Raw genomic sequence first — 26,257 nt, forward strand, 5'->3', positions numbered from 1 at the left:
AAAGACGAAGGTTCCCTCCACAAACTACAGGACTCCAGCTTTACTTCATACTTTGCAAACATTTTAATGATTATTTTTTTGGAGCATACACATTTGAAAATATCTGTTTACCTCAAACTGCAACTTGAGTTAAATAAATGTTTATAATATACAAAGAAAATACAGGAGAGCAGAGCTGACACGTCTTCTTCTCTTTCCATGTGCCTCGCACACGACCAGTGTTTCTGTCTCTACAGCTTCATCATAAAAGAAAACACCAAATGCACTCTGACCCCTACAGCCGGCCAGAAACAACCCCAAAACTGTCTCTCACACACACACACACACACACACACAGAAAACAAAAAGCAAAAGAACAAAAAATAAAAACAAAAACGGGGGCGGTGATTGTTTGGAGGAGGAACTGAAAACTGAAGCTACGAGTCAAACCAGGAGGAGGAGGAAGGTCAGCACACACACACACACACACAGCAGCTCAGGTGGGTGAGGAGGAGGAGGGTGCTGCTGCTGATGAAGATGAAGGAGGTGTTGAGGATGTGAGGAGGCAGCTTCATTTCAATCTGCATGAGACCCCCCCCCCCTCTCCTCCTCCAGCAGTCAGGCTGGCTCGGATCAGCTGGCTGATCTGTCAATCACGCAGCGGGCGGCGACAGACTAGAGGAGCATGCTCAGTGCGGCGGCGGCGGTCAGTTGAGGTGGAAGCCTTTCTCCATGGTGGCGGCCAACAGACGCTCCCTCATGATGTCCTCAGAGGAATATTCAGGAAGCTTCAGGTAGTGAACACACGTGTTGACCGATGGGTAACTGGAGTCTGTGGCATCGACCTGGGGGGGGGGGGACAAAACCACTGTTGATTGACATTTACATCTAATATCACTTAATGTTTTAATCAGAGGCCGTCTTTAAATTAGTTGGAAATAAAGTTTGACTCAATCATTAGAATTTGTCGTTTATAATAGAATCCGGTTTTGAGAAACGAGTGTGTTGCGGTGCGTGCGTGCGTGTCGTCGATGCTGCTGCTGTGACCGTCCGTCAGGGTATTTAAACGCATCGCATGTGAACACAAACCTTTAACATGAATAATGAGCTGCCAATCATCTTTGATTGGCAGCTGTTGCTCAGTTCATGTGTGCAGAAGAAAGCGTTTACCTTCCTGACGATGGTGAGGCGGGGGTGCAGGTTGGCGAGGCCACCGGGGGGCAGCGTGGAGCAGCCGGTGGTGAACTGAAGGAAGGCTTTTCTCTCGTCCGACGACATCCCACACAAAACTCTGACGAACCGCAGGAAGCCGGGACTGGGGGGCAGACATCAGCAGCAGGAAAAGGTTCAGGTGTGTGTGTGTGTGTGTGTGTGTGTGTGTGTGTGTGTTGTGTGTCTGTGTGTGTATTGTGTGTACATACCTGTCTCTGGTGTAACCCAGCTTTGGTTCAGTGTAGTTGACGATGTCATCAGAAGTCCAGGAAGGTGATTGGTTACCACAGAGGATCATCTGGACCTCCTTATGGCTGAAGGAGCTCAACTTCTCCATCGGAAAGACTCGGTTAAAACCCTCTGAGGAGGAGAGGAGGAGGACACAGGAGAGGAGGAGAGGAGAGGAACCAGGAGGAGAGGACACAGGAGAGGAGGAGAGGAGAGGAACCAGGAGGAGAGGACACAGGAGAGGAACCAGGAGGAGAGGACACAGGAGAGGAGGAGAGGAACAGGAGGAGAGGACACAGGAGAGGAGGAGAGGAGAGGAACCAGGAGGAGAGGACACAGGAGAGGAACCAGGAGGAGAGGACACAGGAGAGGAGAGGAACCAGGAGGAGAGGACACAGGAGAGGAGGAGAGGAGAGGAACCAGGAGGAGAGGACACAGGAGAGGGAGGAGAGGAGAGGAACCAGGAGGAGAGGACACAGGAGAGGAACCAGGAGGAGAGGACGGAGAGGAACCAGGAGGAGAGGACACAGGAGAGGAGGAGAAGTTTGAATTTCACTCTCATTTCTTTTCTACAGGAAACGAGTCGAGTCATGTGACGAGTGTTTTACCTCTGAACGCCTCCATTTGTTTCTGGATACCAGTGTGCATACAGAAATCAAACATCAGCTCCACGTACTCCTCAGCGTTCTCCATGGTCACCATCTGAACACACACACACACACACAGAGACACACACACACACAGTATTAACATTTATACAAGCGACACCTCCTGCTCGTCAGCGTCAGACACTCGTCGTTACCTCGTCTTCTCCGTTGGTTTTGAGATCCACTGCAGAGAAACCGTGAACCTTTGAGGACGGACAGAACTGGAAGTTCAACCTGGAGAGAGAGAGACAGAGTGAGACAGAGAGACAGAGACAGAGTGAGACAGAGAGAGAGAGACAGAGAGACAGAAGAGAAGAGAGAGGAAGAGACAGAGAGAACAGAGAGAGAGAAAGAGAGACAGAGAGAGAGAGACAGTGAGACAGAGAGAGAGAGAGAGAGAGACTGAGGACAGAAGAGACAGAGAGAGAGAGACAGAGAGAGACAGAGAGAGAGAGAGACAGAGAGAGAGAGACAGAGAGAGACAGAGAGAGAGAGAGAGAGAGAGAGAGAGAGAGAGAGACGAGAGAGAGACAGAGAGAGAGAGAGAGACAGAGAGACAGAGAGAGAGAGAGACAGAGAGAGAGAGACAGAGAGACAGAGAGACAGAGAGAGAGACAGAGAGACAGAGACGTTTCACCACTGTCCAGCGTCACATGAACACACTCCATCTTCTCCGTCACACAGTGAATTTGAGTGCGTCTTATTTAAGTTCACATGCGGTTCCACCTGGAGGTCCAGAGCCTCCAAAGGGTCACAGCAGGAAGTTCTTATTCCTTATGCGTCCTCTCAAAAATACACGTTACTGTTCTCAGCTGCACTGATGAACACAACTCGTGCCCCTATGGCGAGATGATGTAACATCAGTATCCAGAGTTCACTGATATCAGGTCATCATACTTCATGTGCAGTTCAAAGTCAAACTCAATAAACTGATCCTGACTGCAGGTTCTGCTCGCTTCATCTCAGGCTTGGACACGTTTATTGTGTTTATTGTGTTTATTGCGATTGAAAGAAATATCCTGAAGCTGCTTCGGGTCGTGACCCCGAGGTTCCTATGAAGCAGGAAGTTTCTGACTGAACAGTGACGTGTTCTGACATCAGCATATAAACCAGTCATCTTTCATCACAGCCAGAATTCTGATGTATCTAAACTTTCGTCTTTACTTTCTGATGTTTCTCTGTGTCTCCATTTCTTTTGTCTATAACCTGATGTAGAGCCCATGGGGAGCGTTACCATGGCGACCCCGTGTTTGGCGTCAGGCGCTCTGTGTGATTTACCCGAGGTCCTCGATGCAGAGGGGGGGTCCGGAGCCGAGCGGGTTCCTCAGCATCAGGTCCTGCAGTCTGGTGTTCTTCTCGTCCTCAGATAAACTCTTACTCGCCAGAATCTGCCTCCTCTTCACCGCCAGCTCCTTCACCTCCTTCAGGAAACTGGCTCTGTGGAACAAAAGCAGAGAAGATGAAACGTGTTCTCAGCGTCCGCAGGTCGAGCGAGACGCTGCAGATTCAAACTCAACTCTGGTTTAACTTGTGTGGCTGTTTGAACCAAGTGGAGGGAGAAGAAACTGAAGAACTCATCCTTCTTTTCTTCCACGTCTTCCTACTTCCTCTACTTCCCCTTCTTTTCTTCCTACTTCCTCTACTTCCCTTTCTTTTCTTCCTACTTCCTCTACTTCCCCTTCTTTTCCTTCTTTCCTCATCTTTGTCATTCCCCTCCCTCTTCTTCATCTTTATTTCCTCCTTTCCTCTTCTACTTTTTTCTCCTTCACTACTTCCTTCAAAAAAAAGGACAAAGAAAAGAGCAAAGAAATAAAGAGAAAGAGGAGAAGGGCGTTCTGACCTGTGGGGGTTGACCAGCTGGAAGTCGTCCCAGGTCAGGATGCCGTGGTACCAGGCCGGTGGTTTGGGTTTGGGTGGGTCCATGATGAACTCGGACTTGGAGTCCTCGTCGAAGCTGCCCACGGAATACGTCTCCTGGCTCTCCTCGGTGGACGCCTCCGACTGCACCTCGGACAGCAGCAGGAAGGGATGCAGGTATGGCCGGTCGGGGTCGTGACCATGCGGCGAGCTGCGGGACTGGTACAGCAGCTTGCTCATGTTGGACTTGATGTCTCCCATGCAGAGCAGCTTGAAGAACGGCTGAGACACGGGCAGGTCCACCAGCCGGTTGTCCTGGATACACTTGGCCAGGAAGACGCCCAGGAAGTGGAACAGCTTGGTGATGCGCTCCAGCTCTTCGCTGTCCTGAGGGAACGGGGCAGCGAACAGACCACAGGAGCGCTGCACGTAGAAACCAGGAGGCTTCAGACCACCGCCCAGGTCCACCTGAAACCAACACATTTTAAAGGGTTAATAATAAAAACAGATTAGTTACAACCCGGCGGCTATATGACTTTGACCTTTGACCTCCCACATCTTATCAGTTGATCTGTGAGTCTGACCTGTCGTGACTCGTCGTCGGGGAAGTCGTCGTCACACAACCAGACTCCCAGAGACGTTCTCTGAAACTCGGCAGCCACCAGAGCGTAAAACTCCAGAGTCGGACCGAGGCCTGTTCCCTCCTCGCCCTGAAACTCCACCTGGACACACACACACAGACAGACACACACACAGACAGACACACAGACAGACAGACACACACAGACAAGCCTGATTATTCCATGTTCATGTCTTACACGTCTTTCTCAGTAGAAATCGTTTCCCTCAGTTATTAATGTGGAAACACTTCTCACCTCCAGCACAGACTTCCTGTCAGCGTGGATCTGCATGACAGACTCCGCCCACTCCATCATGGCGTCCCCACGGGGGACTTTCACTCGCTCGTGTTTGAGGCGACCCACCCTGAACTCTCCAGGATCGTCCCGCCGCACTGTCGTGGACGGCCGGGAGCGCTCCATGGTCGCCTCCCGTCGGTTTTGCAGCCACACAATCGCCCTGCAGACACAGAGGTCAGAGGTCAGAGGAAATAGAAATAAATAGAAAAAATACAATGAAACAAACATAAAATTTAAAACCCCACAACTAATAGTATATAAAAGAAACCGAGTGAATGAATCATTAAATGAACGATGGTAGATTTGTTGCGTCTCCAAACTATAATGTGAGCGCCATCTTCAGGTTCTACTGTGAACTGGATTTCACTGAACAGTTTTTCTTGAATTTTCTATTTGGTTTGTGCCACAAAGGACTTTAAGGCCCCGGTCAGTTCCAAACCGACGTCTGCGTTATGTTCAGTGTCCGGCCTCTTCAGTGCGGCTCACTGGGGGAAAGGGGGAGGGGTCAGGGGAGGATCTGTCCCTCAGGCTCACCGGGACGCTCCGAAGGCGGTGCAGGTGAAGTAGAGCTGTCGGGTTTCGAAGGGGATGAGGAAAGGACACTTGGAGGTGAGCTGTTCACACCACTCGGGCAACGCTCCGCTGGCCAGAGCCAGAGGCTCCTGGGAAACAGAGAAATAAACAAGTTCAAAGACCTGGAACAACGGGCATCAAACCACCGTCACCACAGATGAACTCCTGCAGCATCATGTGCTGACTGACCTCGATTTGCTGCAGGATCTTGGTTGTGATCTTCTTACTGGTGAACTCCTCTGGAGACGCGTTGAACTGCAGCTCGTCGATATCTGAACACAAAATAAAAACAATAAATCCCAAACTGCCACAACATCAGGACGTGTGCTTCAAACAAAGATCATGTGTGTTCCTACCCTCCTGCAGCGAGCGAGGGTTGGAGGTGACGTCTCCTCCAATGATGTAGAGGATACGCAGCAGCTGCAGGACGTCCTCCACGCCGCAGGCGTTCTGGCTGCAGCCTGCCTTCGCCTGGGCCGCCTCCCTGGCCACGCCCAGGATCTCACTGCTCTGATTGGCTGATACTGTACTCGGGCTCAAACCGCCAGAACGACCCCCGACACTGATACTGTGCTCACAGAAGTCCTGGAGGAGGGGAACAGGTCAGAGGTCAGGTGTGTGATGAAACATGGCTGTATATAAAGACAATCAGTGCGTGTTGTAACGTGCGAGTCACCATCTTTCCGCTCTCCTTCTCTTTATCGGCGTCCTTCAGCTCTCGGTACATTATCCTGCAGGACAGACAGTAAAACCTCAAACATCTGAGAAGGTGAATCTCACGTTCAGATCTGCGTCGCCGCCTCTTACGTGTACGTCGGCTCCCAGATGCGTCGCAGTTTGTCCGTCTTCACGGATCCGTTGCAGGAGAGCTGCAGCAGTCGCTGCACGTAGTAGAAGATGGTCGACTTGTAGTTGGACAGAGGAAGCTCCACCTCCCTGGTCGTACCCAGCCCGGCCACCTGAATCAACACACGGGCTTCATGAGACCAGTACATAATGACAGACTCTCTGGGATTCTGTCATTATGTTTTTATTTCCTGTCAGTGATGAGTTCAGGTCAACGTTACAAAACTAGAGATGAACATATGGAAAATGCTCCCTGCGAATTAAAGCCCTCAACGCCTCATAGGCAACGTTCCCCCGTGACAAGAGGGGGATGCGACCAACGGCTTTGGACTTCGCTGTGTTTATGTCTCAGGAGATCGTGTCAGGGTGATAACAGTCAGGAAGTCTTGTCATGACAACACGATGGTGGGGAACCAATCACAGCTTGGTACCTGTGACATCATGAGCCACTAGTGACAGCTCGAGTGAATCTCAGATAGTTCGACAGTTGATACGTTTCCTTTTACAAGCTTCAGGGTCTGAAGTGAGTCCCTGTGTGTTGACTGCCTTACCTTGAGGGTGAGGGCGAGGTGAGGAGAGGGAGCGCACTCCACCTCCTCCTGAACCTCCGAACGAGGAGTTCCTGAAGCAGAAAGCACGAGATGAGTTCAGAACAGTCAAACTCAAAAATCAGCTAAAGTAGGAACCTGGAAAGTTTTGCTTTGCGAGTCAATGACGGTTTCTATTTGAGATAGAAGTTAAAAAAATGTTTTTATTTAAATCAACATAGAATTATCTCATTTTACAAAACAAAATCATAAAACTAGGACGTGTGTGTGTGTGTGTGTGGTGTGGTGTGGTGTGGTGTGTGTGTGTGTGTTACCGGGTTGGGGGATCTCCAGGTCGGTGGTCTGCTGGACGTTTGTTCTTCCTGGTCGGGGGTCGAAGGCGGGAACCAGAGCAGAGAACTGTCTCTTAAGGACGAAGTCGTCGTCCCACGTCCTCCTGCGACCTCCTTTGGTCTCGTACTCCTCCTCCTCCTGCAGGATGGCAGTGACACACTCATCCAACTAATCCTTACTTCCAGTTACCGTTAATGTAAAACCCATAATACAAGACGTTTCTGTACCAGGACCTCCTCGTACTCCTGGTCCTCCTGATTGTCGTCTTCATTCTCGTCGTCGTCGTCGTCGGGCTCGGGGAGGTCCTCCTCGTCATCCAGCTCAGCCAATAACGTGTTGGCACGACAGCTGTCCAGGAAGTCTGCAGGACATTGGATGAGAGCTAATGTGGATGAAATCATTCAGGTTTGACCCTCACCTTTTCCAAATATAACATCATAAAGAAAATGAATGTCTGCAGGTTTTCTTATTTCATATAATTTCACAACTTTAAACATCAACCAGAAGCTGTAGAGATCTGAACTGAGCAGAATGACTTTGGAATCTACATATTTTACAGAAAAGTTGAGTTTGTTTAAGCTGATCTGGAACTGATGAACATTATTTTGACGCTCAAACCAAAACTCAGTTGTAGACATGGATATATTTAGTTTGTTAGACTGCTCTCTGAGTTAGGTCAGCTGAAGCAGGGGGGGGGGCAGGTTTAGGTTAGGCCTTTAGTTGTGATGATTAAGGTTAGGTGTTGGAGAACGTGTGTGTGTGTGTGTGTGTCTGTGTGTGTCTGTGTGTTCACCAACCATAGAGAGAGAACTCAGCCTCCTGGCCCGTGTCGCTCTCGCTGGACGTGGACGTCAGGCTGGTCGTTAGGGTGTTGCTTAGCAACTGGCCCACCGACAAACCAGTGGTGGCCGTGGCTACGTTATTGCTGCTGGTTACTATGGAGGTTGACATGGTAACAGTGGAGGTGGTGCCAGTGGTGGTGAGGTTAGGAAAGCTCTGAGCGCCCATGAGAGGAGAAGCTGCAAACAAACAAAGGGCAGTTAGTCGGTCAGAAACCAGAGGAAGCAGGGGAAGCTCGTTCAGATCCAGTCAGCTGCTGATTGGCTGCAGGACACAGACAGGAGACCCACACTGGATCTGGTCTCAGGTCTGATTCCTTTTGTCTGAGAGAAGCTGAATGCAGAGATCAGCTTCTTCAGAGCTGTTCCAATACCATAATAAGGTATTTTAACAGCTGGATGAAGTGATGATTACTATGTTTGACTGGGCTCAGGTGAAACCCTTTAAAAAAATGACTGTAAGAGAAACGTTATAAAAGATATAAGTCTATCTGCTTCAGAGGCTGAGAGTTTTTGTAAATGTTGGTAATTCTGTCAGAAACAACATTGAGGGTTTTATTCAGCAGCTTCATGTAGTAATACTGTAGTTTCCATGTAGTATCAGTGCAGTAATGCTGGAGTACTCACTGGCTGTACTCATGACGTTCCTGCCCAGCGTGTTGGTGTTGTTGTCGCTGCTGCTGCGGCTCAGGTTCATGTTGTTGGTGGCGTTAGTGCGCGACATGTTGGGTGCACGGCGGACAAAGGACTCCATCAAGCTGGCCTCACGGGACGACAGGTTGGGAACGCTGGCGCTGGAGCTCATGGGAGCGCCGGCGGCCAGCAGTGAGCTGACCGACAGCCGGGCGTTAGCTGCCGAGCACAGAGGCCTCTGGGAAGGCGTGTCCTTGCTCGAAGACTCCGACACTGAGCTGACGTCAGGGGAGCTCACGCTCACCAGCCCCATGGAGATGGCTGCTGCTGGGTCGATGGTTGCCATGGAGGAGTCCTTATTTCTGGCTTCGTCTCCAGGGGCGGGCGTGTCGGCAGTGAGCGTGCCAGAACTGGACGCCGAGCCGGATCCGCCCTCCACCGCAGACGACAGTACGACAATCGGCTCCTGTCCGTCGGAACCCGTTAATCCTCCCGCTCCGGAGCCCTGGTCGAGCAGCAGCCCTTCAGCCCTCCTCTCTAGCCGCAGACCCCCCAAACCCGGCAGCCCGGCCGAAGAACTCAGGCTGATGTCAGAGGAGGAGGCGACGCTGCAGACGGAACTGCTGCTGCCCTTCCTGCTGGACGAGCTGGCCCCGCCGAGTGACGTGGCCCCGCCCTTATCGGGACAGTTATTTTTCACCAGGCTGCTCCACAACTGCTGGTGCGAGGAAGACGATGAGGAGGAGGTGGTGGTAGTCGTGCCGCCGATGGCTGCTGGCGTCACGGAGGGTCCCACCGTGGAGGAGGCGGGGCCTGAAACAGTGGATGAGACAGGTTTGGGTGACGGCGCTGTGGCAGCCGACTCAGGGTCGTACCCTGGAGCAAGCTTGAGGTCAAACTTCCCTTCAGCGCCCATACGGTAAGAGTTAGAGCCGCCAGCATCCCAGGTTACATCAATCCAGCCTGGATGGACAGAGAGATAGGAGGGAGACGGACGGATGGATGTCAGAGACCCGGCAGAGAGAGATAGACGGACAGAGAGAGAGAGAGAGAGACAGAGTGGTAGAGGGAGGAAGACTCAGAGCAGAGAAGCAGCTTACAGTCAGAGCAGCTCCACACTGGACCAGATCACAGCACGAACATGAATCGTCCATTTAAAGTAAAGCAACGCCTCATTTGTTAATTTGTCCAAATGTGGTTCAAATACAGTGAATTCTAATCTCAGGTGAGATTTTCTGTTTCAGCAGCAACAGCAGCGTTTTTATATAGTTTATGGAATCATCAACTGGTGGTCGGACATTTTCATTTTCAGATTTCATCACTTCTGTCTTCATGTGTTTATAAAGCTCGGATGTTCCTGCTTGTGTCAACTTCCCGATTATCTATATATTAGTATGAAAGTCTTAAAACGTGACCAGAGGACGCGTGCAACTGGACGAAGGTGAATGAAGAGGGGGGGGGAGCTACGTCAACTGAAATTATAATGAATAACAATAATTCTACTGTCCATGGCTTCAACATGTCAACTGATACTTTGGCTTTATTCATTTATTATATATATATAAATTATATTTTAGGTGTATGTATATATTTGAAAATCATTATACATCTAATACATATAAATGCATATATAGGTTAGATATCTGAAAAAGAGTTTTGTCACTCTGAAAATGAAAATGCTGTTTCACTGGGACTTTAAAGAGCAACAACTCCAACACTTTAAAATTCCACCTGTGGAGATTTCTGTCCAGGTGGAGCGATGAGGAAAATATGAACAGGCACAGAAAATGACAAAAGTAGAAACTATTCCTGCAAAACACAAAACGGTCAAAGCAACAACACAAATAAATCAAAAGTGAGAATCAACAACGATCATCCTGGATTATGATTCATAAAAATGATAAATCAACTGAGCTGCTGTCCCACTCAGTGACATCAGATCTAAACACAAACACTGAGAGGAGGAGGAGAAAAAGAGAGGGAGGAGGAGAAGATGAAGAGGAGACTAAGATAAAGAGGAGGAGGAGATGACGAGGAGAAAACAAGGAAACTAAGATAAAGAGGAGCTTAAGATGAAGGTGAATAAGAGGAGGCGATAGAGGAGTGGAGGAGGAAAGTGGGAGACGAGGCGGAGGAGGATATGCAGAGGAGTAGGAAAAGGAGGAGGTAAAGATGGAGGATTATCGATCAGACCTGATCGATAACGACGACTGTCCATGTGACCTGTTGGGATCCGTGTGTTGAGACAGTGTCATAATATTCAGTGTTACTGGTTGACATGGTAACAACAGTTACGCCTCCACAGCTGATCGGCAGGATCAGTAGCTACAAACATCTCACCTCCAATCATGCTCTGACTTTTTACCATCGCCGTTCAAAGTATTTTCTGTAACTAAGCAACCAACTGCAGAGGAGACAACCCAGCGTCTCCCACAGAATTCATCCAATCCACAGCGATAGAAGACGTGAACGCAGGAACGTGGCTCTCACGTGCAACAGATTCTGAGTAACAGCTACTCAACACCAACACATCTCTTATGTTCTCATGTTGTTACGAGAAGTGGAAAAAGGAAAGTACAGTCTGGCGAGGCGTCACAGTCCACATGATTAATGTGGAAACACTGCAATCTACTTCCTGTTTACACCACGACCAGCGTACATGAAAGTCTGATCCTGTTTCTGAGCAGAAACACTCGAGTGAACGGAGGTCGTTTCAAAGTAAAACCCTGTGTGTGCACGTGACCTTGAGTATGTAAGAGAATGTGAAGAAGAAGCGTCGGTTGGATCTTAGTGTTTTGATGAGCATCACATGCTGTCGGCTCCTCGACTCGTAACCAATCACTGGCTGTGGAGAAGATCGGACTCCTTCTTTATATCCTCGTTTAACACGAACAACTACTTTAGTGACAGTGAGCGGATGTTTGGCAGGTCGTCAAAGTCAGGACGAGAAAAACACTGGGAATTTCAAATCAGTTTATAAACATGGTTTTTAATTTGTGTGCATATGGATAAATCTTGCAGAATCTTTGGTGCTGCTTCATGTGATTCACTTCGACCCCCTGTACCTCCCATCGAGACTGGTCCTGGATCTGGGCTCATTCTCCTCAGTCTTTGACGCAGTGACTCAGAGTTTACTCTACATTTGAAAAGCTAAGGTTCTTAGACACAGAATTCTGAACTTTATGAAAATAAAAAGACAGGTTTACAGATTCAAAATGTTCTGGAATAAATATCTGCCTGTGAACCGAAGCATGGAAACTTTAAGACGACAAAACCATGGGACATAATCACACTTTCAAATACAAGTTCAACCTGCTGCTTCTCGAGTCCTCGTCGCCTGGAGCTGAAACATCAATCAACACATTTCATCTTCTAAGGAGAACTTTCTTACCGTTGTGAGCCTCTCCAGTGACAGTGCCCTCTCCAGCTGGGTTTCCGTCCTGGTCTCGCCACTTCCAGTCAATTCCACGGACGACCCGCGCCCCAGGAACAATGTACTTCATGACCTGGGAGCGGAAGAGTCGCCGCTGGCGACGAAGGTTTGCCTCCGCTTCCTTCACAGCTTTACCTGAGACACAGAGAGAGAGAAAGACAAACAGCTCAGTGACTTCTTCAAACAGCTGGACACTGAAAACCTGCATTTGTTGATTACTTTCCCTGGTTTAATAACACATGTGGTTCTAGTGGGTATTTAGAGCAAGAAAAATGATCACCTCACCCATACTCAACGTGAAAGTGACGATAGGGTTGTCCTTACCGAGCTGGTCCTCGCAGACGGCGGTGACCGTGCCGTACAGCTCCAGGCCAGACAGGGACAGGTAGTGAGTCTGACCGCTGGCGTTCTTGCCCATCTGTTTGATCCGAATGTGTCTCCAGCCCTGCTTCTCCTCTTTGGACGGGTCCAGAGGCCACGTGGCCGTCGACCTGTAGAAACACAGTTTTACTTTAACACATCACCAATCCACAGACCCTCTGGGTTGTGGATTGACTTCAAGTCAGAGCTCAGTTTCTGTAAATATGAGCTCCTGAGTAAGAACTGGTCCACGTCGCCTCCTGGTGTTTCGTCACAACTGTGCAACAATAAAATGAACATGGGATGAATTCAGTGAAACAAGGAGTCGTACCCGGGTTCGTTGAGGCTGCAGTCATCTACATGAGTGTAGAGCGTTGTCCAGTTCTGACCGTCCTTCGACACCTGAAACACCCAGTTCCTCAACGCGGAGCGGCCATAACCCCTGAGGGGGGGAAAGTACAGCCAATCAGAACAGGCTGTTTGTCGCGCCTTTACCTAATATCGTTTTTTTTACCTGGAGTGTCTCAGGCTGAACGTTTATTTACCTGGCGTGTCTCAGGGTGTAAGCCGAGGGAATGACCCAGAGGCCGAGGTCGACGGTGAACCAGGCATTCTTGTCATCATTGGTGTGGCAGTTGAGGGCGGAGCTATCCCGACTCAGGATATCCTCCAACCGCCCATAGGGAAGGTTACGCCCCTCTGATGATGTAACCACCACAAGGCCGTAGGCGGCGGGGTTTACCCACTCATACGCCGTCCTGCAAAACAAATGAGTGAATACAAATCGAAGAGAAAGAGCCGAGTCCAGTTGTGACGATTCTCTCTAAGTCCTCGTGCCCGAGACAATAAACTCTAGATTAAAAACCTTTCACCCTGTAAAACTAAAATAATATCAAATAACTTCAACCACAACAGAATTATGTGAATAATCAGTTAAAGTCTGTATTCATTGGGTCTATGAGTAAAGTAGTAGGTTTAACTTCTTTGTCTGGAAACACAAAGAAGCAAACAAACGCACATGCAGGATCAAATCGGACACGGCCTCCATTGTTTGACATAAATCTAATGTAATGTAGAAAATATGTAAAACTGGTCCTAAAGAAGGCTTATTACAAATAAAGGCTTGAACCTACTTGGCGTTGGTTCCAACCCAGTAGATGATGCCGTTCTCGTCAAAGTCGTGTTGGTGTCTGAAGGTGAAGGTCTGACCTTCCCTCAGCTTCCTCACGAAGACGAAGGACGAGCGCTCGAAGTCGTACCACTGCTTCGCCACCTAGAGGACGAAGAGGTGCAGGGAATTAACAGCATGCTGGATTGTCCACGAGTTTAGAACGACTGTTTCCCATGAGGTGCTCAGCGTCAGGTGGGAGATGGGAAAATAGGAAATTTGATGACTGATCAAAAACTGACACATTTTCTTTGAGAGTCACGTTTTATTTTCACAGATTTGATTTGCTGACTTAGCTTCACGCCAACTTTTATAGTGTTTAACTACTGTTGAATAAAGTTTGGCTGTGTGATATGGTACCGATACTGATTTATATTGTAACGTACTGTAGTTGTATTGTTTGTTGTAAAAAGTTCAATGTCTGATGAATTTAAAAAGGAAACGTACAATTAAAGATTAAAAATAAACATGTTTTATCGTTTGTGCCACTTGCAACAGATGTTCTTTTTCTTTCCTGAAATAAAAGATGATACTAAAACCAGCAGAAAGTGACCTGACGATACGTTGATGTGAGGATTGAAATGTGATGCTGATGAAAGTCAGTGCTGCTCTCTGCCCACAACAGAGACACATCAGCAGAGATACAGTATTAATGGAAGAGAAATCCTGTCTGCTGTTTGTGTTGTGTGTCCTCACCATCTTCAGCAGGTACTGCTCCAGCGACTCCACAGTGGCCAGTGGTTCCATCTTCAACATTCGTCCCGTCCGGTCAATCAGAGCCGTCTCTCCAGGCGCTCGCTCCAGACGGAAACGCAGCCTCCTCGTCAAGATCTGAGGAACAAAGACACACCGGAGTTAATGCAGAAACACGAAGAGCAGAAACACGAAGTCGCCAGTCACTTTGTTTGAACTCTTCAAAGACACGATCCGAGAGGCTCGCAGACACATCTCAGACTCTGACTCGATTTCCAGCAGGTTGGAAACCGAGTCAGAGTCACAGGCAACACAGATTCTGCTCTTTTCTCCTCACTCACACTTAGAGCAGATATTTATAACAACGGGCTGAATTCATGTTTCTGGATAAACAGGGCGTGCAGACCACAATAATAGTGATAACACCATTTCCCCTCTACCTGAGGCCCAGGACACACTGCGACTCACCTGCAGGTTGTATGTGGATCCTGGAGTGTCGTACAGGTGCAGAGGTAGACGTTCAATCGACTCCAGGACAGCTATTAGTTTACGGATTAAGGCAACAGCTGGTCGGCTGCAAACACAGAAACAGGTCAAACTCTTCCTCTTGTCAGTTCACGGCTCAGACAGATTTAACTTGACCTTAACGCCAAATTACAACAAACTTCATAACCACCAAAAAGTCTTAGTGCCGGGTGAGCGGGTTCAAATACACCCAACATTATTATTCATGTTTAACTCTTCAGACCATCAAGTAAAATCCAAAGGTGTAAGTTCTTCAACTCGTGATCAGCTGACTGGTTGTTCACCTTTCATCGTCTTCGTTCTCGCTGAAAGCCGCCTTAAAGACATTGATCCTCTCCATTAAAGGCTTACAATCATGTTTGAGGTCCAGTTCCACACTCTGCAGGAAAACAAACAACATGTGAACACCTGTACAGACGCTCCCACGTCATGCCGACGGGACGCACTGGTTTTCAAGAGACCACTCACGTTGTTGAGGACAGTGAACAGAGCCTGGACCAGGCCACTGCTACACATCTCATACGGAGAAATCGTGTTTTCATCCTTCAGAACCACGATCAAGTTTTCCAGAGCCGTTTTCATCAGGTCCCTCCACGTGTTCTCCCCTTCAATACACTGTGAACACAAAACCCATTTACTGTCTGTACCCGCCTGTGTGTGTCAGTACCTGTGTATGTGTGTGTCAGTACCTGTCTGTTGGTGTGCAGCTCCCAGGCTGACTCCAGCTGCGTGGAGATGTTCCTCAGGGTGACCACCACTCCTCGGGGCATGCTCTCCACAGCTTTGAAGTGGTCGTCGTACAGCTCCCTCGCCATGCTCTTCACCTTCTGCTTCGTCTTCTCCAGCTTCGACTTCAGCTTCCTGCCTCGCTTCCCCGTCCAGCCAGTGACAAACTCAGAGCCTACACACACACACACACAGACACACACACACATCAGAAAGTACATCATCACCTTGGAGCTAAACAGTCCCACTGCTCAGACACTGAACCTCCTGCAGCTGATGAAAGCCGTCGGTCTCTGTGGGTTCCGTTCAGCAGTTTGTGTTCTTACCAAACAGAACATTCACTTCTTATCTACGTCAGACTGCAAGTGCAACTTAAAGGGGGAAATAAAATCTGAGATTTCAAGAATAAGGTTATAATATTATGGGAATAAAGTCATAATTCTACAATAGTAAAGTTGTTATTTTAGATGGTGAATATCCTCAGATCAGTGTGAAGCTCCTGTGAGTCTGGTCCGATCACGCTGGGACTCACCTAGAGACGTCTCTGCAGTGAACGAGTGTTTGGTTCCCCTGTTGGACTCAAAGACGAAGCCCGGCAGGTCCTCCTTCAGGATGGTGGCCTGCTGTCCGTCTGAGTTGTGGATGGCGATCTCTCCTTCTTTCAGGCAGGTCAGGGACCAGTTCCCCACAGTCAGCTTAGTGGGGCCCACACTGGACAGGATTGGCTGACTGGCCGTCACTGGCTTCACCTGACTCCTCGCCCGCTGTAGCTTCTCCAGGAACTCGCTGCGAGACTCTGAGGGGCAATGAAACGACATCAGTCGTGGCTACAAAGACGACCAGATATCAATGAGTGTGTCACCAGTGTGTTGTTTGTACCAGAGCTGTCGGAGCCCCCCTCTGGGCTCCCGCTGGAGTACATGGTGGCCAGCTTCCCGTCCAGGATGAACCTGAACCAGCCGTTGGAGCCGTTGGAGAGCTCGAGGGCGGCAGCGTCCGACCAAATGTAGAGACAGTCCCTCCCCCTGATGATGGACCAGTCCCTCCAGTGATACGGCTTCCCCTGCTGGACCTCCCTCGCATCCTCCTGCACCTCCTCCTCCTGCAGGACAAACAACCACCCTTCATGTTCTCCTCTGCTCATAACATTCTTAACATGTTTCCAAGCTCAATCATATTCTCTGCAGCTGTGAATTTGAGAAATCACCGCTGCCCATCTTTACCAGGTCTCCCTGGCAGAAGAGATATCTTATCTCAATGGGATCTTCAAAACCATCCTCGACTCTTCTTAACGAAAACGTGGGGAACATTCGGATGGTTGGATCCATTAATAATGTATAAGTTTAGAGGATTCCTTGCACATATCCAAGCAAAATTGGTATTGCACAAGCAATTATCCTGAATTGAATCATTATATCGAAACCATGTGAATCGGACATGAATCCAATTCAGAAATTACCAATGTATATAGGAACTGCCAAGAAAGGGTTAATATGTGTATTGTTGCATTCCAACATGAACATTTTTGGGTGCACCTAAATTATGTGGCTACTGCAACCAATGACAATGATCGATTCAAACACTGAATACGCTCAAAGGAAAGAAGAATCTGAAGCCTCTTGTCATCGTTCAAAGCAACACACACACTCCCCCCCCCCACCTTCTCCGGCTTTGCTTCGTCCTCATTCTCGTCATCAGATGCCGGTCCTGCCAGAGTGGACACCTTGTTGATGACTCCGAGTCGAGCCAGTTGATCGAGGAAAACGTCTCCACCTTTGTCCACCAGGTCTCGTATAATCTGCAGAGCCAGGAGGTGGCCGTCGTCGTCATCCTGACAAACACACACAAACACACACACACAGTGTCATTAGTGTGTCACCATCATTAATTTCAACCATTGAAACATTCAGTTCATTCCCGCTCTTCTTATGTTTTCATTCTCTTCTTTGAGATATTTAGTTTTCGCTGATGAATCGACAACAACCGTCTGTAGGAAGCTTCTAGAGAGGTGACATCACGCAAGCACCTGGTGACATCATCACGTCATACATTTTCACACAGTGTTTTAGTTGTCATCATTGTGGTCGTTACCTCCTGGTCGAGGACGGTAGCTGTGATCTCCACCAGCACTGTGGGCAGGTTGTGTCCCGTCTCACTGTCACACACCTCCTTCAGCAGCACTTCACTGCTGTAGTGAACCATCTTCCTGATCAGAGCCAGGCTGGCTTTCCTAAAAACAGACAGACATTAAACAATAAATACATTCAGAGATGCTCCATCCTCCTAAAACTTTCTATACCGGTATGAAGAGTTTGAACTTTTAAGAAGAAGGAGATCAGTGATGAGTCTCAGTGAGTCAGACCTGACATATTTATTTTGTGTGGTGAAGCTGTTAATAATCAGAGCTGGAGAAGAACATGTGTAAATATTTACTAATCTGAAACTGAGTTAAGGGCCCTACCAATGTACTTCCCCTGCATTAGCATTATGCTAAAATGTTGACCCCTGGCTGTGGGCTTGACCTTTGACCTTTGACAGATACAAAAAATATCAATATAATCAATAACATAAGTCCCGACGCTGCCGCCAATCAACCTGCCAAGTTTACTTCAAGCTGGATCAGACAGACAGATGTGTAGCGCAGCTCTAACACATGATGTCTCCGTCTTTTCTATCATTGTCGACCGTTTCTTTTGCTCTGTTCCTCTTTTCCTTCAATCATCCATCCAAGACTCAACGCCTTCAGTTCATCTGCTCTAATTGAATTAAGATTAGACGGAGCAGGTCCATCTGCTCCCAGTCAAATGAACCAGGTTGAAACGGAGCCAGACGAATCTCGTGTGCAGTCGAGAACGATTCAAAAAGGAATAGTTCACCTAATAGAAGGCAGCATGGTTTGCTGAAAGGTTTGTGCAAAAACAGGCAGGAGTCTCTTCAGGTAGATTGGAGCCATCTCTGGGTCTCCTTTGGGCTCGCTGCCCTCCTCCTCCTCCTTGTTCACGTCTTTCTTCTTCTTGTCGTCCCCCTTGTTCACCGGACACATCCAGTCTCCTGAAAACACACGTTTAGTGGGACTCAACTGGTGCTGAATGGAACCAAGACCCATCAATGATAATGTCTGACAACATGCACAATCAAGAGAGCTGCTGTTAATGTCTGATCACACCTCACATTAGACCTGTTCAGTGGTGTGTGAACGCTGTGGCTAGTTAACAGTAATACTCTAGGTTTACTAACCAGGGGACTGCAGAATGGCCACCACCTCACTGTGTCCTCTCTCCCTGGCCTTGTCCAGAGGAGTCTTTCCGTCCTCGTCACGCAGGTCCGGGTTGGCACCATGACGCAGCAGAGTCTGCACAAACACAAACCGAATTTCATGCTTAAATATACACAGCCAATGAGAACGCAGCATGTTGCCAGGTGTTTCCATGTGACCTGAAAAATAAAACTCCCTCTCCAAACTCAGGATGCTGCGTTTACAGTATGTATACAATCCATGGGTGTGTGTGTGTGTGTGCGTTACCTTGGCTACTTGTGGGCGTCCGAAACAGGCAGCGTAATGTAGTGAGGATGACCTCTGACCTCTGTTTACGTCTGCTCCCCTTTCACATAGAAACTCCACCTGCAGCAACAAAATCAGACGTAGTTGGTTGGACTGGAATGATGTCATGTCCCTCAGGACGTTCAGGACGTTCAGCTAACCGGCTGCGACAGCGAGGATTTAGCACATAAAAGCTTAGAAATGAGGTTTTAGAGGAACACTGTCACGATCTGAAGTCCGATTGGCACTGGGTCACAGACGTCAGTAGAATTCATCCTCCAGGGACAATGAACCAAAATAAATGGAAATCCATCCAATGAGCATATAGAGACATTTCAGTTTAGAATTAGGTGTTGGGCTGAACGAGAGCCAGACTCCCAGAGAGAAGCAGCAAGCGTGTCAGCGGATGTTCTGGTGTCTCTGTCGGTGTGTGTTCACGTGTTTCTTTACCATTTCCTGCGTGCCGAAAGCTGAAGCCCAGTTGAGCAGCGTCTGTCCAACATCGTCCATGAAGTTCACCTCAAAAGCTGCAACAGAAGTCACTTATCAGTCCTCAAAGACAAAACAGCACTGACGTGTTACAACTGAGACGATATAAAGAAGCACAATTTGAATATGGAGCCGTTCAGTTAAAGGAATTACCCACGAAAGTTTTTGATTTATTATTCATAAACAAGCTCGACTCAAATCAGACATGAAACTTCTTTTCTTTCATAACTTTCTTTTTCTTGAACTTAAGCGTCTTAGGATTTGTTTCCACCGCCTCACTGTCATGACGGAGACGTTTCAACACAACACGTTATTAATAACAGTCACAACCTCGGCTGTGAGAGAGGATTTGATAACTTCTGACTGGTCTCTCTCCTCTTACCTCCGGTGTCGATGGCGTCGATCAGAGCGTCGGTGTCCTTGCTGCGGATACAGTCAATGAGCTGTCGGTGCGATCTCTCTCCTGAACTGTCCAGGCGTCGCAAGCCAGGGATCCGACTCGTGGACCCCGCCGTGGACTTGGGCAGCGCCTTTCGTCCCTCGAACAGCAGCACGAGCAGGAGGTCCACCAGCCGCATGGTATCCAGCACGCAGCGCTCGTCTCCCCCCAGAGCAGACTCCATCGAGTCGGGCAGCGCCGAACGCAACAGGTCCTGAACCCGGGAGGGAAGAGAATATACGAGAAGATATTGACTTCCTGTATCTTTGAAATAAAGTTTTTCTTCTGTCTCGTAAATAAGTAAATGACTTCCAGTTCAGTGTGCTGGTGTTTCAGATGTGTCGACCTACGTGTGTGACGAGCGGCGAGCCCCTGCACAGTGTGGACAGAAGGCTGACGATGGTCGACACCTGGTTGCTCATCTTAGAGTCGGGCGCTGAGGGGACGGCACCTGTCGAGGTCCGGCCCGGCTTACAGGATGAGGCGGGGCCTGATGCGGTGCCACCGGCGGCCGCCATGCGGGACAGCAGCTCTTCTGTCAGGCCATGTTTGGCTAAAGGGGCGGGATCCACGCCACGGCGAGTGAACCTATCGGCCAAAGAGGCGAAACAGCGCAGGGCACCATCTGACACCTGGAGCACAGGGATTGGTCGGTTAGAGTGAAACCAGCAGCTGAAATCAAAACCGTCTGACTCACACGGCTAAAACATCGAGGAGGTAATTATAAGAACATACAGGGAGATTCCTACTATTTTTCAAGGACTAAATTTAAGTAACTCGAATGACATGAAATCTTTGACATCTGCAGAGTCTGTTGAACGAAGGCAAAAGTGAAATGATAAACTGATTTAAATCTAGTGAAGCAAACAGACAGAAACAAAAACCTGAATGTCGGTTCTGGATGTTTTCATTCTACATGTTTTCGAAGCAAAATCTCAAACTTGTCCAGTAAAACTACAAATATCTTGAAGCAGCAGAGAAGCATCAATGGTACCTGGTGGTCTTCATGTTTGAGGAGGCTGGACAGAGACTCGACGCAGGTCTCCAGAGACGAGTCCTGAGGCTCCATCTTGCTGCAGAGTCGGGACACCACGGCCATGGCTGAGTGCAGAGTGTCCTTGTGGACGAGGTGGCCGCTGTCTCTGATGAAACTCAGCACGCAGTTCAGGCCGCCGGCCTCGAACACGGCCCCAGACTCCCTGGTACAGATCAACTCCAGCACCTGGAGAGACACGCAGCAAGATCTGAATGAACACACTCTGCAGCATGAAGACAGACAACTCAGAGTTTCATGAATTAACAGGAACTTCTTCAAGATTTAAGTCAGGTGGGTTTTGATTTTATAAATGGTGATGAACTGAGCTGCAGTCGGATTGTTTGTCTCTGAACACCAGTCAATTCAGGACGAGCTGCTTTCACCTGCACTGAACTTTACTCCTGACATTCTGCACAGCGGCTGTATGTGACAACGCAAATGTCCGAGTCGGTTACTGCCAATGTCTCGGGAGCTTCTCCTGGCAGACCACGAAAATAAACTCTGGATAATGTCCGAATGAGCCCACGTGAGAAAAGGCAGGTGAGTATCCGCAGCATTAACAGTGGGCGTGTTGTTGACGTTTTTAAGATGTGATGGACACAAACCAAAAAGGAAACAAGTATCTAAGGATGAAAAACAGGAGACATGCACGTAGAAGAATGAGAGTCCAGAGCCTTTGGTTTTAGGAGGAGACCCCAGTTTGTGCTGTAAACTACAAACTCCAGAGAAAGTCCAGTTATGCGGACATTCTCCGGAGTTCATGTTTGAAAGCGGTAAAAGAGAGGATGACAGATTCTGTGTCTGACGTTGAATGAAATGAAAACACAAAGCAGATGAAACGAAGGGTGAACTCCATCCACAGATCAGTCAGGAGTCCAGGCCTGAGCGGAGAACTGTCCTGTGATGTGTATTAATAAACGCCTGGTGGCACATGGTTGCGGATCTCCTGCTTGTGGTGTGGCGCTGCTCCAGGAACTCCAGAGAAACAGGCTGATCTGAGATCAGTGCTGAATACCACGTCTCATCCTCAGTTAACCTCCTGTTATCTGCCACTCTGACCCACTGGCCCCGTCCAGGTTGATAACAGCACCCAGTGACATGTCCTCACAAACAGATTTCACTGCCCCCCCCCCGTCTGTGTCCACAGGTATGTCTGTAGAGTTCTTGCCTCACCTTGACACACTGCTCAGCCAGGTCCCTGCTGGTCCTGTTGTTGAGCTCCACCACCACCAGCCGGTTACACAGCGCCTTGATTGCTCCGTCCACTCCCACAATTCTCCGGGTGCACTCTGCCGAGACATCCAGGTAGTAGGTGATGGCTCGGGCCGTGACCTCCAGCACGTTATCTGGCGCGCTCTCATCCAGGAAGATCTTACAGAGCGCCGGGAGGAACGTCCGAGGAGGACAGCTGGAACGGAAATGGACGGTCGGCACAGAGTACGACTTCTGATACAAAAACAACCCAAAAAAAACCCACTCACGTCTCGAAGCAGCGGTCGACATTGTCGGACATGAGCAGCAGCATGCAGAGCTGCTCCAGAGCGATGAGCTGCATGTCCCTCTCATCGCCCTGACCCATCTGCAGCCACTCCAGCAGGGTGTCTGGGTCAACGTCCGCCATGATGGCTAGCCTAAGGAAACAAGACGGACAGTTAGCGTCCAGTTAAACGATTGAAACATACAAATCATTTTAGGGTTGTGTATCCCCACAGTCACTGGTCGTGTTTATATACTGTCATCGATCGTCTTTGTACAGGACTGTGTGTTGGGGGGGGGCATTATTCCAGAGCTGTTTACATGCGTTTATACACACACACTCTCACCTGGCTCCCCGTTGGCTACCCGGTCTGGCTCAGCGCCCAATCACTGCTCACAGTTCTGTTTGTGTTTGGGACTCATCCAACCAACCGGACGGAGGGAGAGAGGAAACACGGACACAGGAAGATGTCACTCACTCTAACAAGGGGATTCTGGGACATGTAGTCGCTTCACCTGCAAATAGAGCAGACAGGGAGGAAGAGATGGAGACATTAAAAACAAGTGAAACCAAATACGTCTTTTCTGCTTAATTCACACAGTATTGAAATTAAATTATGAAGTTAATCCAGGGCTACAGATAATTCTTGGACATCTTTTGCTCATTGCTCACTGGGCCGAGGTCACGGTTACACAGGGCACTTTCCACCCTGCGTGTGGTCTGACAGGCGGAGGCTCCGAGCGGCACCACCGCCACAGAGAAACACGGCAGAGCAGCAAGTGAATCTGAGACGACGGTCAGCAGAATCATCACCAAACAAAACGGATTGAACTGCAGTTTGTTAGGATATTTTTCCAATTAACTGATCAGTGTCCATTTCATTAAATGACTCAGAGTCCACAGACGTTCAGTTCACTGAGAAGACCCACGAGCAGGATGGAGAACGCTTTAGGACAAGTGACAGGCACATGGTTCACTCACAGTCTGTGGGTGATGAGTGACGTGCTAATTAATCTTTGACCTGTTAAACATTCAATCTCCATTGAAACGTGCGAGTGCTGAACATCAGCAACAGATGCTTTTTCAGTCGCTGCAGCGCTGCATGCTGGGAGTCTGCTGGGTCCGGGTTAATTTGATCAGAGCCTAATTTGAGGCCTGTCTGTCTGCCTGGATATAAACGGGCGATCCTCTTATCAACAGATTAATCGTTGCAACTTTGCCAGAGTGTCCTGGCCTCCCCTCATCCTCCTGCAGGCCGGGGCGACCACCGCAGGACTGAGCGTGGCCGGCCAGTCACATGGTTTCACCCCGTCAACCCCTCGTGGTGTCCTGAGTCCAGATTGAGGTCAGCGATCAGCGCCAACAGAAACACACTTTCATTTGTATTCCTTCTCAGGAGCGACACTCAAGACCTGTAAAGTCCATCCAGTGTTGGAAACACCTGGTAAACTCTAATAAATCACAACTGAGGTCAGACAGACGTCACCAGCTCGGACGTTACTTTAAAACCACGACACAAAGTTTGGATGATTCCAACTGAACATCTGATGATCACTTTCCTCACATTTCAGCTCTTTCTTCAATGCTGCATATTTTACAAACTGCTGCGTGTGTCAGCGACGCATTCAGAGCTTGAATTGACTTTTTTTTATTATCGATTAACATCCATGGGAAAGCCGTTTCAGACATGAGGTCTGTAAACAGTGACCGGACATTTCCTGTAGTTAGTGTTTGTGAAGCAGCAGCAGCAGGTTGTTGGGTCCGACTCGTTCACAACAGGAACATGTGGGAACATCCAGGCGAGGGGCGGAGCCTGTAGAGCAGCAGGGGCGGAGCCTGTAGAGCAGCAGGGGCGGAGCCTGTAGAGCAGCAGGAGGCCGGACATGACGTATAAACTCTGCTGTGGAAAGATCAGTGTTGTTGTTTACAGCTCATCCACACCGGCGTCGGCCCTCATCACCAGAAGATCTGGAACCTCCTCGTGTTTCCAAGTGGACGTCTTCGTCTTCTACGTGTACGGCTCCTCTTCTTCATCCTGAGATGTTTGTGTTCTTCCAGCTTCACGTCCGTCACGTGTTAGAAACCTCATCAACGCGTCCACTCGCTCTCTGGGAAGCTTGTTTCATCTCTTTCTTGTCAGCAGAACATTTCCACTCTATAGATTCATTGTATAGAAACAAAACTAATGATGTTTTGTTTTAGGTTACATATTTATTCATTCACATCAATTAAAAAAAAAACATTTTCATATTTAATTGTTTAACATTTAAAACCCTCATTGAAAGTGTGGCCAAGATGCATTTTTCACTTAAATGATGAGCTAATATAATAATGGTCTATCCCACCTCCTCCTCCTCCTCCTCCTCGACTCCTTTAACATGGTCACAGCTCGGTTGAGCCTCCGGTCATTTCTGACTTTACATTTTTTTATTAGCGATGAAGCTAATATTGTTATTTTATCTTCTATGATACGAGTGTAAACCATGAGGAACACAGAACAATCATTTCAAATTAAAACCTTCACTTCTTCTGTCAGTGTCCAAACATCTCACCCGAGGACCTGGTTGGTTTTATTAGCTGAAGAATCCTGAAGCTTCATTATTATCAAACCTAAGAAATGAGTCTTCAGATGTGAGGACATCTGAACTTGTTCTGGAACTCAGCCCTTTCACAGACGGACACTAAGCTGAAGTTCACCAGGTGCAGATGGACCTGATCCGCTCCTGCTCCCTGGAGGCTTGGATCCAGATGTGGGAACATCTGGAGGCAGTTTGCTCGATGATCGGTGGGAAACACAGAAGATAAACACCGACGGGCTCGTGGTGGTTCAGGTGGTTGTTTTCCTCCGTGTTCATCCGGACAAACCTCCTTTGTTTGTGGCTGATTCTCAGCGACGGAGACGGTCCAGCCTCACCTGGCGGAGAAGCGGAGTGACCCCGGGTCTCCTCGTGTGTCCGGACACGACGCGAGGGAGCCGGGTGGTGTGACCGGACAGAGGGCTCGTCCAGCCCGGTCCGCAGGCTCCACGGCCGAGGTACCGTCACCCGCTGCCAGCCTCCGGGCATTAGCAGCTAGCTGGCGGACAACAGCGCTGTCGTTAGGCCGGTCTAGCAAAGGTTAAGTCCCGGATAATCTCCCGACACAAAGCCCGGAGCTCGGCAGCTTCGGACGAACTCCGGAGTTTGTTTGTCGTCAATCACAGAAATAAATGACGAGCTAGCTCAGGTTAGCCGGTTAGCATCACGCTAGCTACACCAGCAAAGAGCTGAAATAAACATTTAATACAAACGTGAATCATCCAGAGCGGAACACATCCCCCCCGAACAGCGGCCCGGACCCGGCCTGTGTGTTTTAATGAGTCGGTAACATCCGCTTACTGGGAGAAGTACCGCTGCGGCCTCGGAACACAACCGAGAGCCGCGGGGCTCGAGTTCCGGGAGAGCCGAGAGGCCGCAGCGCCGCCGCGGACAAACACCACCAGAGACCCCGGCCCCTGGCTCCGGGTTTACCTGCGGATCGAGCACTCACCGTGTTTCACCGTCGGATCAGAGACGATCTGCGGGGGAACGACCGACGATCTTCTGGGTCCAGCTGGAGGACGAGGCGCTGCGTGTGTCTCCGGTGTCGTGGTGAATTCAAGCCGCGTCCATGTCGCTGTTAGCGGGGAGAAGAGTCGGAGCCGCCGCGAGGAGCCGAGGAGCCGAAGAGCCGAGGAAATGGAGCCGAGCCGCTGCTGCCTTCAGGGCCACCCTCCCAGC

General features: G+C 49.0%; 1 protein-coding gene across 1 annotated transcript; it reads right to left on the minus strand.

The window, feature by feature from the left end:
- Positions 1–39: 39 nt before the first annotated feature.
- On the minus strand, positions 40–26,257 carry hectd1 (HECT domain containing 1). The gene is made up of 44 exons (XM_047341577.1): positions 26,028–26,257; positions 22,846–23,014; positions 22,504–22,653; positions 22,196–22,430; positions 20,981–21,208; positions 20,337–20,618; positions 19,930–20,200; positions 19,509–19,585; positions 19,041–19,139; positions 18,755–18,869; positions 18,394–18,568; positions 17,609–17,747; positions 17,178–17,348; positions 16,397–16,619; positions 16,050–16,313; positions 15,481–15,692; positions 15,260–15,406; positions 15,076–15,170; positions 14,735–14,840; positions 14,270–14,404; positions 13,539–13,678; positions 12,951–13,163; positions 12,737–12,847; positions 12,370–12,536; positions 12,004–12,180; positions 8,607–9,575; positions 7,938–8,159; positions 7,368–7,501; positions 7,122–7,278; positions 6,811–6,881; positions 6,221–6,372; positions 6,090–6,144; positions 5,770–5,998; positions 5,603–5,685; positions 5,375–5,502; positions 4,799–5,000; positions 4,508–4,645; positions 3,907–4,391; positions 3,345–3,503; positions 2,222–2,300; positions 2,028–2,121; positions 1,401–1,551; positions 1,150–1,294; positions 40–824 (listed from the first exon to the last, which is right to left on the minus strand). The coding sequence occupies exons 3-44, from the start codon at positions 22,641–22,643 to the stop codon at positions 687–689; spliced, it is 7,713 nt and encodes a 2,570-aa protein (XP_047197533.1). The 5' UTR covers positions 22,644–22,653; positions 22,846–23,014; positions 26,028–26,257; the 3' UTR covers positions 40–686.

Source organism: Hippoglossus stenolepis, chromosome 10, assembly GCF_022539355.2.
Source record: "Hippoglossus stenolepis isolate QCI-W04-F060 chromosome 10, HSTE1.2, whole genome shotgun sequence".
Lineage (NCBI taxonomy): Eukaryota > Metazoa > Chordata > Actinopteri > Pleuronectiformes > Pleuronectidae > Hippoglossus > Hippoglossus stenolepis.